Here is a 13,853-nt window from a genome sequence, read left to right on the forward strand (position 1 = left end):
ATTTTATTTTAGTTTTTGGTTAGATATTCAGTGAAATTTCTTTTTTTCTTCTTAATTTAAATCCATGTTAGTTAACATATAGTGTCATGATGATTTCAGGAGTAGAATTTAGTGATTCATCACTTACAGAGAACACCCAGTGCCCCTCCCAAATGCCCTCCCTAATGCTCATCACCCATTTAGCCCATCCCCCACCCAACACCCCTCCAGCTACCCTCAGTTTGTTCTCCGTATTTGAGAGTCTCTTACGGTTTGCCTCCCTCTCTGTTTTTATCTTATTTTTGTTTCCCTTCCCCTATGCTCATCCGTTGAGTTTCTTAAATTCCATATATGAGTGAAATCATATAATATTTATGTTCCTCTGACTTATTTCACTTAGCATAATACAGTCTAGTTCCACGCACATTGCTACAGATGGCAAGATTTCATTCTTTTTGATTGCCGAGTAATACTCCATTGTATATATACACCACATCTTCTTTTTTTTTTAATGTTTTTATTTTATTTTTGAGACAGAGAGAGACAGAGCATGAGCAGGGGAGGGGCAGAGAGAGAGGGAGACACAGAATCTGAAACAGGCTCCAGGCTCCGAGCTGTCAGCACAGAGCCTGACGCGGGGCTCGAACTCACGGACCGCGAGATCATGACCTGAGCCAAAGTCGGCCGCCCAACCGACCGAGCCACCCAGGCGCCCCTACACCACATCTTCTTTGTCCATTCATCACTTGATGGACATTTGGGCTCCTTCCATAATTTGGTTATTGTTGAAAGTGCTGCTCTAAACATTGGGGTACAAGTGCCCCTATGCCTCAGCACTCCTGTAGCCTTTGGATAAATTCCTGGTGGTGCTATTGCTGGGTCATAGGTTAGTTCTATTTTTAATTTTTTGAGGAGCTTCCATAACTGTTTTCCAGAGTGACTGCACCAGTTTGCACTCCCACCAGCAGTGCAAAACGGGGGAGTATTCCTCTCCTTTAAACGACGTGGGGCTCAAACTCACAAACCTCGAGATCATGACCCGGGCCAAAGTCGAACATTCAACTGACTAAGCCACCCTGGCTATTTATTTATTTATTTATTTATTTATTTATCTATCTATCTATCTATCTATAAATGGTTGGGTGCTTCCTATGTGCCACGTGTGATTCTGAGGCTTGTATTTAATCCCACGTTGGCTTTTTGAGGCTGGTATTATTAGCCCCATTTTACAGGCAAGGAAAATGAGGCACAGAGAGGTTCAGGGACTCCCCCACGATCGATCACACAGCACTAAGTGGCAGAGCTGGGACGTGAACCCAGGCGGTCTGGCTCCAGAGCCACACTTCCCTTCTACATTCATCGTTAAAGGGTTGACTGAAAGGCTGCCAGACAGACTGACAGATAAACGGGCTGCCTTTCCAAAGGTGTGTTGGTTAGCCATGGCAGAGTAACTCCATTTATTCTAAGACACCACAGAGGGGGCAGGAGCCTGGCTTCTGGATCAAAAACAACTGGGGATCACTGAGATACAAGTATTTGATCTTTTACAGAATAGTGCTTAACATTCTTTGAGCACTTACTCTGTACCAGGTACCGTGCTAAGGAGTTTGGGATATATTATGTTACTTAATTGTCATATCATCCCCTACAAGGAAACTGTGGCTCGGAAGAGGTTAGGTAACCTGCCTGAAATGACCCAGCCAGGTGGCCCAGGTAGGGGGACTTAAGCTTTTGTTCCCAGGCTCCCTCTGCCGCTTGCTCTCCATGATGGCATGTTTGATTTTCCCAGGGTGCTTGACAGGATGGGTTTAACAGTTAGACTCCTTGGTCTGCCTGCCGCTGAGGAGCTCCATGCCTGGCACATGTCCAACCCCTCTCTGAGCCCAATTCTTTATGTCTTCCTGGGGATAAAGGTAGCCATTTCCTAGAGTTAAGGCGAATCAAAGAGACAATAAGCCCCCACAAGTGGCTGTTTCTGGTGGTATTGTCGTCTTGACCATCCTTGCCGCATGGCTGGGCCCGGGCCTTATGAGCCCCAAAGCACCTTACTAATTAATGCCTGTCCTCACAGCTCCAGGAGAGTGCCCTGTCCCTACCCTCTGTGCTCTATTGCAGATTGCCGGCTGCTGTGGGATTATGTGTACCAGCTGCTCTCTGACACCAGGTACGAGCCCTACATCAGGTGGGAAGACAAGAACGCCAAGATCTTCAGAGTTGTGGATCCAAACGGGCTTGCCAGACTCTGGGGAAACCACAAGGTAAACCTCAGCCACCAGGTGGGATGACCTCCACACATCCAGAAGAGGACAGGGTGGGGGGTCAGAGTGGACCCATCAGCACTAAGGGATGGTCCTCAATGGACGGGGGCTTCACCAGCAGCTCCAAATGTGTCGGGATGGTTTTATTTTAGGAGAGACTGAGGGACAGGAAGTTACTTCTTGAGGATGGGGAAGTTCAGGGATCTTGCCTTCTACTTGCTTAGCACTTGAGACCTTTTTAATTTTGTTTAATGTTTATTTACTTTTGAGAGAGAGACAGAGACAGAGTGTGAGCTGGGGAGGGGCAGAGAGAGAGGGAGACACAGAATCTGAAGCAGGCTCGGGCTCTGAGCTGTCAGCACAGAGCCCGAGGCGGGGCTTGAACCCACAGGCCACTAGATCATGACCTGAGCTGAAGTCAGACGCTTAACCGACTGAACCACCCAGGCGCCCCATGAGACTTTCAAAGCATGTTTCCATGAGTGGTGCCACATCTGCTGCGGGGCGGCTGGGCCAGATGAGGAAACTGGTTTCCGGGGGGGGCAGCTGGGGTAGAAATCCAGGTCTCAGGCCCTGCGGGAGCATCAGACGTCAGGGCTGGAAAGGCCTGGGAACCCCTGGGGCCAGCATTCCCAGTGTGAGGGACGCCTATACCTAAAAAGGGCACCTGCCAGACGACTTTAGGTGGTTGACCCCAAATTCTAATAATTAAGTATTTATTTTAGCAAGAAAGAAGATGAAAAGTTTTAACTACGATGTCAGTTTCTTGATTGACACTGGTGATATAAAGCAAGTGTCCTTGTCTATAAATAAAGTCATTTAACTAAAAAAGGAGCCGTAAAAAAAAACTATTAGCAATAATGGTGATCTACAGGGGATAGCATTTCTTAAAATGGCATAGCGTTTGATTGCGAGGCGCTGCTCCGAGAGCTTTCCCTGTAGTAACTCATTTAATTCCCAGGAGACGTCATGAGGTAGGCGTCAGAGGGGAAATGGAGGCACAGAGCAGTTTTTCCAAGAGTTTGCAGGCAGTGGATGGCAGAGCGGGGGCTGAACACAGAGAGTGTGGCTCAGTGCTCCCCTCTTGTTGCCTCTCAGTGGTCTGGGGGCTGGAAGGATGCAATGGACTAAAGTTTGGGCGTGCTTACCTGGTCCAATCCCCAAATAGTACAGGGAGGGAAACTGAGGCCCAGAGAGCAGCAATTCCATTCCATGAACGTGTACTACCTGCCAAGCATCGTGCTAAGTGCTCTATGGATTAGCTAATTTAATCCTCAAACAAACCTATCCTCATTTTATAGCCGGGGAAACAGATGCAGAGAGGTAAAGAAACTTACCCGAGGTCACGCAGCTGCTTTATGTTGACCCCAAAACCCAGCCTCTTTGCCCTTCCTCTGCACTGCCCACCCCTCAGAGAGAGAAGAAGGAAATACCTCGGCTAAAGTCACGCAGCTTGGCAGGGGCTACTCCTACCATATGCCCCTTACCGAGCTAGCTGTCGTCATTTCCAACTAGATATATACTTATTTGTTACTACTTGTGACATTGGCTATTTAAAAGCAATGTGTGAGTCACTCCTGCCCCATGGTTCCCAGCCCCGTATTTGTCCTCCGACCTTCCCCTGCCTTTCTCCTCCCAAACTCAAGAGAACTCTTGTAACCCCTCACAGAACCCTGGGCTGAGGGGCTTAAGAAACCATCCAGTTCGACCTGCTCCTTTCCAGGTGTGGAAACCAAGGCCTGGAAGGAGCAAGGTAGGGAGCGGAGGGTGACGTGGGACTGCTTTGCCTTCTAGAACCGGGTGAACATGACCTACGAGAAGATGTCACGTGCCCTGCGACACTACTATAAGCTGAACATCATCAAGAAAGAACCTGGGCAGAAGCTCCTGTTCAGGTGAATAGCCTAGGGGCCGAGGTGAAAAGGGGAAGCAGGGCTGGGCTTGGGTGGGCTGGAAACTCTCTGCGGCTAGGGCAAGGGCTGATTTGCTCCTGGGGCCCAAATTCCAGATTTCTGAAGACGCCCAGGAAGGTCGTCCAGGACAGGGAGCAACCAGAGAGCCCGGAGCAGGGCAGGTTGGATTTCAACGAGGAGATGCTGCAAGTCTCTCCCTGAGGGGCAGGTGGATTCTGGGTACCAACCGAGTCTCCCGGGAAGGCACCTGGCCGCACAGCGGCCTCCTCCTCCCTCCCAGGGCAGCAGGGATCCCCAGCAGGTTTTGCACTCAAGGGATCACAGCTGTTGTCTCTGACCTCAAAGCTGCCTGGGCACCTGGGAGGCTGGGAACTGGGAAGCCTCACATTCAGGACATGGTGGGGGGGCATCATTCTTCGGTAGGGCAGCCCTGGGGCTCAGTGGAGTGCAGGGAGTGATCCCTCTCTCTGCCCTACCCCTTGCTGCCTGCCCAGCTTGGGAGTGAGAGCATCCAGCCCAATTCCTTCAACTTACAGAAGAAGGAAGCGGAGATCCCTTACTGGACCTCAGTTTCCTCATCTGTGAAAGGGACGAGCTCATGGCAACCTGCCCTCAGGGGGCTGATCCTGGCTGGGAAAAAGGAGTATTGTTTTGTCAGTCTTAGTAATAATAATGGTAACTGACATTTAAGCGTTTACTATGTGCCAGGCCTTGTGCTCAGGGTCCTTCCTATAATTTATGTCATTCAATTCACACTCCAAACCCCTGAAGTTTAAAGATGGGGAAATGGAGGCAGAGGTTTGCAGAGCTGGGATGTGTCTCCCAAACCCAGTGCTATTACTTGGTTGGTTGGTTGGTTTTAGTGACTCTGAATGTATTGGGCACTTCTCAAGCAGAGGCCGTGGCCCTACCTCTCTGCCCTCAGCGTCTCTGCTGAACAGTTCATTTCACTTGGCCCAACCTCCATTTCCCGAGTTTTCGGAACTTTGGTGCCTCTGTGACAGTGACCGAGTGAGGATCTCCACTCCCTCTCCACCTGTGGTTTCCTATCTCCCGTTCCTGGACCTGCCGTGTGACCTTGGGCAAGTTGTTTCATTTCTCTGGAGCCTCAGGCTTCTCAGCCACAAAATGCAGAGGCTAGTCCTGCCCTGACCTCTCAGCATTGCAGGAAATCTTCCTAAGACAGCGTCTGTGACATGCTTAGTGGGCACCTGCTCTGTAAGGAGTATGGAATCCGTGTTAGCCAAGAGGACTCTGCAAACCCAAAGCTGCTCTAAAGCAGGGAAATGCCTCTGTGCTATGGGTTCAGCTTCTCTCTGCTCCATACCCCCCCCTTCCCCTTGCCTCGAGACTGGCTGGGGCCTCCGAGGGGGTCAGAACCTCTGCCCGGCGACCCCTCCAGTAAGGTTTGGCGGAGAAAGGGAAGGGAGTGTTTTCACTTTGCTGAAAACAGAACTTCTTATAGTCACATCTTCTTTCTTGGAAGGAGGAAACCACTCCTGCCTCTCGCCCCCAGCAGGCCAGGAAATCCCCCTTCTGGCTGAGCCTGAACTGGCTTTGAATCACTGTGCAGAAACTGATAAGGATTCTCAGACTTTGGCCCTCAGAACTGTGACCACTCTTGAGCGGGGCTTATGTCCTGGCTTAGTTCCCCGCACCTCCCCCCCCCCCCCCCCGCCCGCCGCCCGGGGCCCTCGACAGTTCCACACCAGAGGAGGCCGGGCAAGTGGCCTTGTCCAAAAGGTTCAGTAGGAAAATCCTTGGCTGCTGTCATCTTCCTTCAGACTGTTCCATTTCCTTGACTTTGTTCCAGGATGAACCCATGCCCCATAGCTTTTCTCATTCTCTTTAACCCAGAACTACACAACTGGGCTGGGAAAGACTGTCACAGTCAGCGTGTCCAGACTCCTTTTATTGATAAGGCAACTGAGGCCAGAGAGGGGGACTGACCTGCTCAAGGACACACAGCCCAGCTCAGCCTGCTGACTCCTAATGGGGTCTCATAGGTTACTTCTTCCAGGGAACCGTTGGCAATCACCCGGGGATGTGTTTGTTAATGGTTGTTAACAGCTGCTTATCCCAGTGATTGTGTCTTCTTCACCCAGGGGGTGATGAATCTCACCCCAGTGCTGGGACCACTGGGGCCTGGGTTGGGCAGAAGTCTACCACCCCGGAGGAGCCTGGAGCCCTGGCCTCTCCACTCATTCCCGGGGAGGGGGATCTCCACCCTTTCCCCATCTCCCCAGGCGCTGGTCTGGAACATACACCTCGGTGACAGGAATGAAAGGATTCATTCAGCCCTTCCCTCCACCAGCATCAATGGAGCACTTGCTGTGTACCTGGCGTCAGGGGAGGCTCTGGGTTTACATCCAGTTTTTACATAGTCGGATTCTTGAAAAGTGATGGGTCACTGGAACCATGTCAGAATGGACTTCCTCACAAATGATTTTACAGAGCAGGAAATATATTCTCATGATTTGAAAAAGTAGCCAGCCATGTCTGTCTTTTTCTTTTTCTTTTTTTGCCAGATACTATTAAAGTCAACAGTCGATAAACAATTTATTTCAAAAGTGAGTGTGTTAAGAGGTTCATTAATGAAATAAATGACACCAGTCACTCTCTCCGTCCGGTCAAACCACTTACCGCACTAACCCAGGAGCTCAGGCTCCATTGTTCTCCATCTTCTCTGCTATGTGGATTCTTGCCAACAGTCTTTTTCCCTCGCAAGGAAATTCCACACCCCCCCTGGCTTTACTGAGGGATGATTGACATGTAACACGGTGTACGTTTGTGACGACATCTAGCACTTCCTTCAACCCTGGTGACTCTGCCGCACTTCGGGCTCCTCGATGCCGGTGACCCATCATCTCTCGCGGAGGAACCTAGTGGCGACGACCTTTCTTGGCTTCTTCCTCTGGTCCCTCCCCGTGAGGTTAATCCACATTTTCTACCCAAGTGTTCTCTCTGAAGTTTTGTAGACATGAACAGAAAACACGTACGTTTCCAGAGTAAGGTCTTCATACCCCCAACTCTCCAGCATCTGGCGGTGAATGTGAAGGTGCTCCTGGCTCAGAAGGAGTCCGGTCCCCTCCTCTGTGCTGGCTTGGCCCCTCATTGGGACTTCTGGACACAGCTGCCACAGGGATAGCTCCACGATTTGGGGGAAGAGTTTAAAAAGTATGTTGTTCTGGGGTCACGTGGGTGGCCCAGTCAGTTGAGCATCTGACTTCTGCCCAGGTCGTGATCTCGCAGTTCAGCCCCACATGGGGCTCTCGGCTGTCAGCCTGTCAGTGCAGAGCCTGCTTCAGATCCTCTGTCCCCCTCTCTCCACTCCTCCCCGGTTTGCACCCTCCCCCCAAATAAATAAACATTAAAAAAAAAAGTATGTTGTTCTGGGGCGCCTGGGTGCCTCGGTGGGTTAAGCGTCCGACCTCGGCTCAGGTCATGATCTTGCAATCCGTAGGTTCGAGCCCCGCGTCGGGTGCTGTGCTGACAGCTTGGAGCCTGGAGCCTGCTTCACATTCTGTGTCTCCCTCTTTCTCTGCCCCTCCTTGGCTCGCACTCTGTCTCTCTCTCTCTCTCTCAAAAATAAACATTAACAAAATTATATATATACAAAAAGTATGTTGTTCTGAAATCAGAATGTGCGTATTTTAAAAATATTTTAATGATGAACCAAATTTTTTAAAATTCCAAAACCACTGTGAGTTAATTGCTGATAGGGTGAGGGATGCTGGTGGCATACGAAGAGAGTGCGGCCCTGCCTCTGGGAAGTTCACACAGACATTGTCGCAGTCCCCAGGGAGAGGTTCAGTGAGAGGCATGCCCACTAGAGACAGTGGTGGACAAAGTGGCATGGGTGAATTCTGCTCGGGAGGTGCCAGACAGGGGGTGTCTAAGAAGGTTCAGGGGCACCCAGGTGGCTCAGTCAGTTGAGTGTCCCACTCTTGATCTTGGCTCAGGTCTGATCTCATGGTTCAGGATTGAGACCTGAGTTGGGTTCTGTGTTGACCGCATGGAGCCTGCTTGGAATTCTCTCTCTGCCCCTCCCCTGCTCAGGTGCGTTCTCTCTCTCAAAAATAAATAACCTTAAAAAAATTTTTTTTAATGTTTGTTTATTTTTGAGAGAGAGAGAGAGAGAGAGAGAGAGAGAGAGAGAGAGAACGCACGCAGGCAGAACGCACAGAATCCAAATAGGCTCCAGGCTCTGAGCTGTCAGCGCAGAGCCCTATATGAGGGGCTCGAACCCACGAACCCCGAGATCGTGACCTGAGCCGAAGTCCGATGCTTAACTGACTGAGTCACCCAGGCACCCCATCTAAATAAATAAACTTAAAAAAAAAGAAGATCCTATGGGCTTCTGTCTCTGTTTGCCCCGTTTCTGGGGGGCCTGGATGTGTGGTGGGGCTGTGGGCTTTCTGATCACCATAAGCTGAGGGTGGGTCAGGGGAATCAGTGGCAGGGCTGACTGAAGATAGCCCATCCCTTGCGGGGGGGGGGGGGTGCAAAAGGGTCCCCAAGTCATGTGCTTGGTTCAACCTTGCTTGCTAAGGCAGGAAAGCAGACCAGGGTTGCGGCTGACACCCTCATGAGGGTGAAGGGACAGCCTTTGGGGACAGGGAGGGGCCGTCCCGTGGTTGACCCATGAGGACCTCTGGGTCCCAACAGCACCAACTGCACATGCCCCACATCACGGGGCAACGGATGCTGTGAGGAAAAATCATTATTTAGAGTCCACAGGGAGCCTTCGAGTGTTCACCCACCGGATGACTTAGCAGCCTGTCCCGCTTCAAGGGAACCAGGCTGGCCTCTAACGCCCAGGACCAGGCTTGGGATGCATGGTTAATTAAAACCATGCCCTTTTCCCCAGAACTGAAGTGAAACCGAAAGAAGTGGTGAGAGGAGCCGCTGGCCTGGGGCAGGGTGCCCACTGCCCTTGGGCCCCCTGGGCGTCACCACCCAGAGCAGAAGGAAGCCTGGCCCAGAGCCAGAGCCCGCTTCAGTGTTTTAGGGGGGCTGAACGAACCCAGCACTCCCCTCAATGGGATGGCCCTGGCCCATTGAGCTTTCAAATGTCTACGCTTTTGCTCAATTAAATGAACGCCCTGTGGTAATGCTGATGGCTGAGGCCCTCGGTGGCTCCCACTGGTGGCTGTAAAGGCCTTTGATGATAATAATGATGCAAGAGGATAATGAACATAATGAAAATATGCACTGTGGTACACAGAATCTTTCAGGATATGGTGTCCATGGGGCAAAAGCTTTTAAAAGAGTTTTTAAAAAAATTTTTTAATGTTTATTTTTGGGAGAGAGAGACAGAGACAGAGACAGAAGGTGAGTGGGGAAGGGGCACAGGGAAAGGGAGACACAGAATCGGAAGCAGGCTCCAGGCTCCGAGCTGTCAGCACAGAGCCTGATGCAGGGCTTGAACTCATGAACCGTGAGATCATGACCTGAGCTGAAGTCAGATGCTTAACTGACTGAGCCACCCAAGTGCCCCTAAAATTTTGTTTTTAAAAAAAAAAATTTTTTTTTAAACGTTTATTTATTTTTGAGACAGAGAGAGACAGAGCATGAACGGGGGGAGAGTCAGAGACAGAGGGAGACACAGAATCTGAAACAGGCTCCAGGCTCTGAGCTGTCGGCACAGAGCCCGACGTGGGGCTCAAACTCACGGACCGAGAGATCATGACCTGAGCTGAAGTCGGGTGCTTAACCCTTAACCAACTGAGCCACCCAGACGCCCCGGCATTTTTTGTTTGTTTGTTTGTTTTTAAATCTTTGTTACTTTGTGTGTGTGTGTGTGTGTGTGTGTGTGTGGTGGGTGGCTTCTCATGCAGAACAGAACTGGGAAATCTTACTTCCTGGCAAAGACAATTCAAGGTCACTCCCAAATCCAAAGACAAGCAGAACAAAGAAATGAGCCTCCTCCTGCGAAGTGCTTCTCAGTTTGTCTTCCCAGGAATCTGGAATAAAGTTTAGGAGGGATGTGTTCCCTCCAATCCCAGGGACATGCCTTAGCAAGCCCTGAGTCCCGTGAATAAATCCTCCCCGTAACAGTGGCCTCTCTGAAGCCTACTGGTGCCTGACCCAGCGCAGAGGCCTTGTTGAGCTCTCCCAAATGAATGCGGGTCCTTGTGAAACTGGTAGAGCCTCTATCGTGTCTTCATGGCCCAGGATTCTGGGGACACTCAGGCGGTGGGCTCTTCTCCCTGGAAAGGCCTGCAGTTTAAAGTCCCGTCCACCAGGTGGCGCAAGGCCTCTTTTTGGGGCGGGTGTCGGAGCCCACTGCCTACTGACGATATCCTGTGTTGCCGTGAGCCCGCCTTCTCTGCGGGTGTGAATACACATCTCCAGTCCGGGTCTACTCCGTAAGTGGACATCCAGCCCTTGCTTAAACACGTCCGCAGATGGGGAGCTCAGCACCTCTGGGAGCAGAGTAAATAGTGGGGGCTGGGGGCGTGGGGGTGGAATCGAGGGCACCAAAAAGCTACCTGTTCAGGGATAATGTCCCCTTTCCTTTCCCAACCCTCAGGCCACTGGCTTCTAAAATCCCTAGTCCCAGGTTCTTTGTTGGGTCTCCTTCTCTAATCACCTTATCCCTGAGTAATTTATCAAATTTTTGAGCAGAGCCCAGATGAGATCTTTCATAAGTCTGGGGCGTGTCAAAAGCCTCTCTACCTCCCCCCTCCCTTGCTTGCGGGGAGGGGTGGTGGGGGGGGGAGGGTTGATTAGGAATCAAAAGGACTGGGGCTACCTGAGTTCTCTGGTGGCTTTTCTGAAGTCAACCTTCTGGGCCTCGGTTTCCCTATATGTAAAGTGGCTAACGGCATCTTTTATCCTGCTTGCCACATTCCGTAGTTGAGAAGCTGTAAATGAAATGATGTATTCATTTATGTAACGAATATTTACTGAGTACCTACTGTAAGGTAGGCACTGTTCTAGAAACTAGGGAAGACAGATAAGTAAGCAATAAATACTGCATCTGATGTCAGGTGGTGTGGTAAGTGCCAGGAAGGAAAATACAATAGAGTCAAGTGTAGGGAGGGGGGGGTGCAATTTTATTACAATAGAGTCAAGTGGGGGGGCAATTTTAAATTGAGGGGTCAGAGATGTGACAAATGTGGAAGTCTGAGCAAATCTTTTTCACTTACTGCAATTTCCCCCTGTAGTCTGTCTCTCCGAGCCCTTTTCCTTGGCCAGTGGTTCCCATCGTGAAAGTGGGATAGACTTTCTGAGTGTTTTTTCAGATAGACACTGTTCTATTAGTTTCTGTTATGTGCAATCAGAGGCAATCTTAATGGATATGAATAATGTGGGCTGGCTGGGAGGACATGATCAGATTGACTCAGAGCTCTGTTTGCCTCTTTTGCCTGTGGGAGAACCACAAGCTAAGGCCAATGAGGTCATAAATTCTCCTGAACAGGCCTCAACCCTCCAGGTCAGGCCCATCTAAACATCTCAACTCAAGAAAGTACTGTGTCTTACTGAAAGCACTCTGGCTGGAAAGCCCCAGAGTTCTAAGTATGGCTCTTGAAATCCCAGCAGTGCTTATCAGGAAGGGATTTCCCTTTAGTCACACACTCTGGCTAGCGACATGCTCAGGTTCTCTACCTGTGGCTTGGGATGGAGGGTAGATAGATTCTCAGGGAGCAGATGGCTGGAGGTGGCTGGACATGGTGTGTACGTCTCCAGACAGATTCTGAAGCATCTGACAAAGCACTTTTCTCCCTACCATCCCTTATGAGGGTTATGATCTGATCCTGTTTGAGGGATGGGACCACTGAAGATCAGAAGTGTCAAGGGAGCCCGAGGGGTCTGGGTCCTGGCTTTCATCCAGGGCCCTTTCCAACCCTTGGAGCAGATCACCCCAACTCCAGCCTTGCACAAACTCTAAAGTGATTTGCAATAAAGCATGTTATGTTTTCCTGGCTGAAGAGTGAGTGATTCACCAGCTTGGATCTCGATCAGCCACAAAAAGAGAAAAGGACCTTTGACAAAGCAGAAGATCTCATCTAGAGCCAACGGCAGGTCCCCAAAGAAAGAGCAGAAACAAAGGCTTTGTGGCTCAACCACATCTTATTTTCAGCCTGATGAAGTGCCTTTCTGATCATGTAAATTCATTCAATTGACTTTGTAGTAAGTTGGACACGCCCAGATCAGAATCTGGCTCCTCTTCTAAGGAAGTCAGTCCTGATTAATCTGCTTCTACTGTATTAGTTAAGGTAACACTAGCTGTGGCACATAAACTGGAATCTCAGTGGTTGAACATGGTAGACATTTAACATGCAAAGTTTGGTTGGTAGGGTGGGGAGGGGATCCTCGCTCCACGAAGTCATCTGGGGACTCAGGCTGATGGAGGCACCACTATTATCTTCTTCATGTGGTTGCCATGGGGGCTTGACCTCCAGCCAGCAGGTGGGGGGGGGGGAGCATAGAAGATTGGGAGGGTGTTTTCATGGGTTAGAGCAAGGGGGGGGGGCATCCATCATTTCTGCCCACATTCCATTGTCAGAACTCAGGCAAGTAGCCTACAGATATGTTTCTTGCTCTTACTGAATGACTTTCCACCTTTATTCATTCCACTTCCAGCCTTCTTTATCCTGCTCCGTGGCCAGGAGACGGACCTGTATGGATTGCACCAATGGGCTCTTTGGTCTTCTGCTTGAGTTGGGTTTGGTCAAGGAAGTCACTGGCAGAAAAACCGGAGAGTGTGGCCAAGGTATGTATTTCCTGCAGTCTCTCTTTGACTGGGGACTTTCCCCCAGTCCCAACCAGGTCTATAGGTTGGCCATGTTCTTCTACTAAAGGCCACTTTTCTGTCACTGCCCTCTCCATATGGTCACTCCCTCCAAGTTGTGTTCCCATTCCCTCCGCTTGCCCTTTTAGACTGAAGGGTGGTAACCACTGCCCACTGTTGGCAGCCCCAGGAAACTGCACCATCATTTGCTGCTCTCCCTACACCCTGCATGCATCCTTGTAAATGGTCTCATTATTACATTTTTCATACCTGTCCGGTATGAGTGTGCCTTCCGTTTCCTGCCGTGATCCTGACCGCTACAGGTGGGCACACATAGATGCAGAGGGGCTAGGGAATGGAGTCCCAGCCTGGGTGCCTCTCCTCACAGTATGGAAGGGACTCTCTGCTGGACACCTGTCTCTGCCCCATCTACTCTGACCCCCGTGCTTTTTGGCTTTTCTGCCTGGGCTATTAGTGTGTGTGACCTTGGGTTAGGCCCCTCATCTGTAAAATGAGTGGGCTGGCAGAAAATCTATTCAACTGACGTTTGGTAGCCTCTAACTGCAAATAGTATCTTGGTTGTCCTGAGCTACCTGGCTCCTTACCCATCAACTCCAGTGCAGGTTTCTCTTGCTGGCTCCAAAATAAAAGTAATCTCATGAAGCACCCCTTGCTACATATCTTCTAACTTCCTTCTGTGGATAACATTGTGCCTCTCCCCACACCCCACCAAATTCATCTCTTGAAGCCCTAAATCCCAATACCTTAGGATGTGACTATATTTGGAAATAGGGCCTTTAAAGAGGTAACTAAAGTAAAACGAGGCCGTTAAGGTGGGCCCTAATCCAATCCGACTGGTGTCTTTACAAGAAGAGGAGATTAGGACACGCAGAGAGACACCAGGCATGTGTGCGCACGGAGGAAAGACCCTGTGAGGACACAGCAAGAAGGCAGCCGTCTGTA

The 13,853-nt window shown here is 50.3% G+C and overlaps 1 protein-coding gene across 10 annotated transcripts in view; it reads left to right on the forward strand.

Annotated features, from left to right (window-relative positions):
- The window catches only part of ETV7 (ETS variant transcription factor 7), a 32,682-nt gene extending 19,344 nt beyond the window's left edge, over positions 1-13,338 (forward strand). For 4 of the 10 annotated variants that reach the window (XM_053222880.1, XM_053222884.1, XM_053222886.1 and 1 more), the window contains 3 exons: positions 2,095-2,237; positions 4,032-4,132; positions 12,743-13,317. In XM_053222880.1, the coding sequence (XP_053078855.1) occupies positions 2,095-2,237; positions 4,032-4,132; positions 12,743-13,133 (635 nt within the window). In that variant the 3' untranslated portion in view covers positions 13,134-13,317. Of the gene's footprint in view, positions 1-2,094; positions 2,238-4,031; positions 4,133-4,245; positions 7,772-12,742 lie in introns of those variants that run through there. The other 6 variants (XM_053222885.1, XM_015069811.3, XM_053222881.1 and 3 more) reach the window with 5 other exon arrangements.
- Positions 13,339-13,853: the final 515 nt, after the last annotated feature.

This window comes from Acinonyx jubatus, chromosome B2 (genome assembly GCF_027475565.1).
Source record: "Acinonyx jubatus isolate Ajub_Pintada_27869175 chromosome B2, VMU_Ajub_asm_v1.0, whole genome shotgun sequence".
Lineage (NCBI taxonomy): Eukaryota > Metazoa > Chordata > Mammalia > Carnivora > Felidae > Acinonyx > Acinonyx jubatus.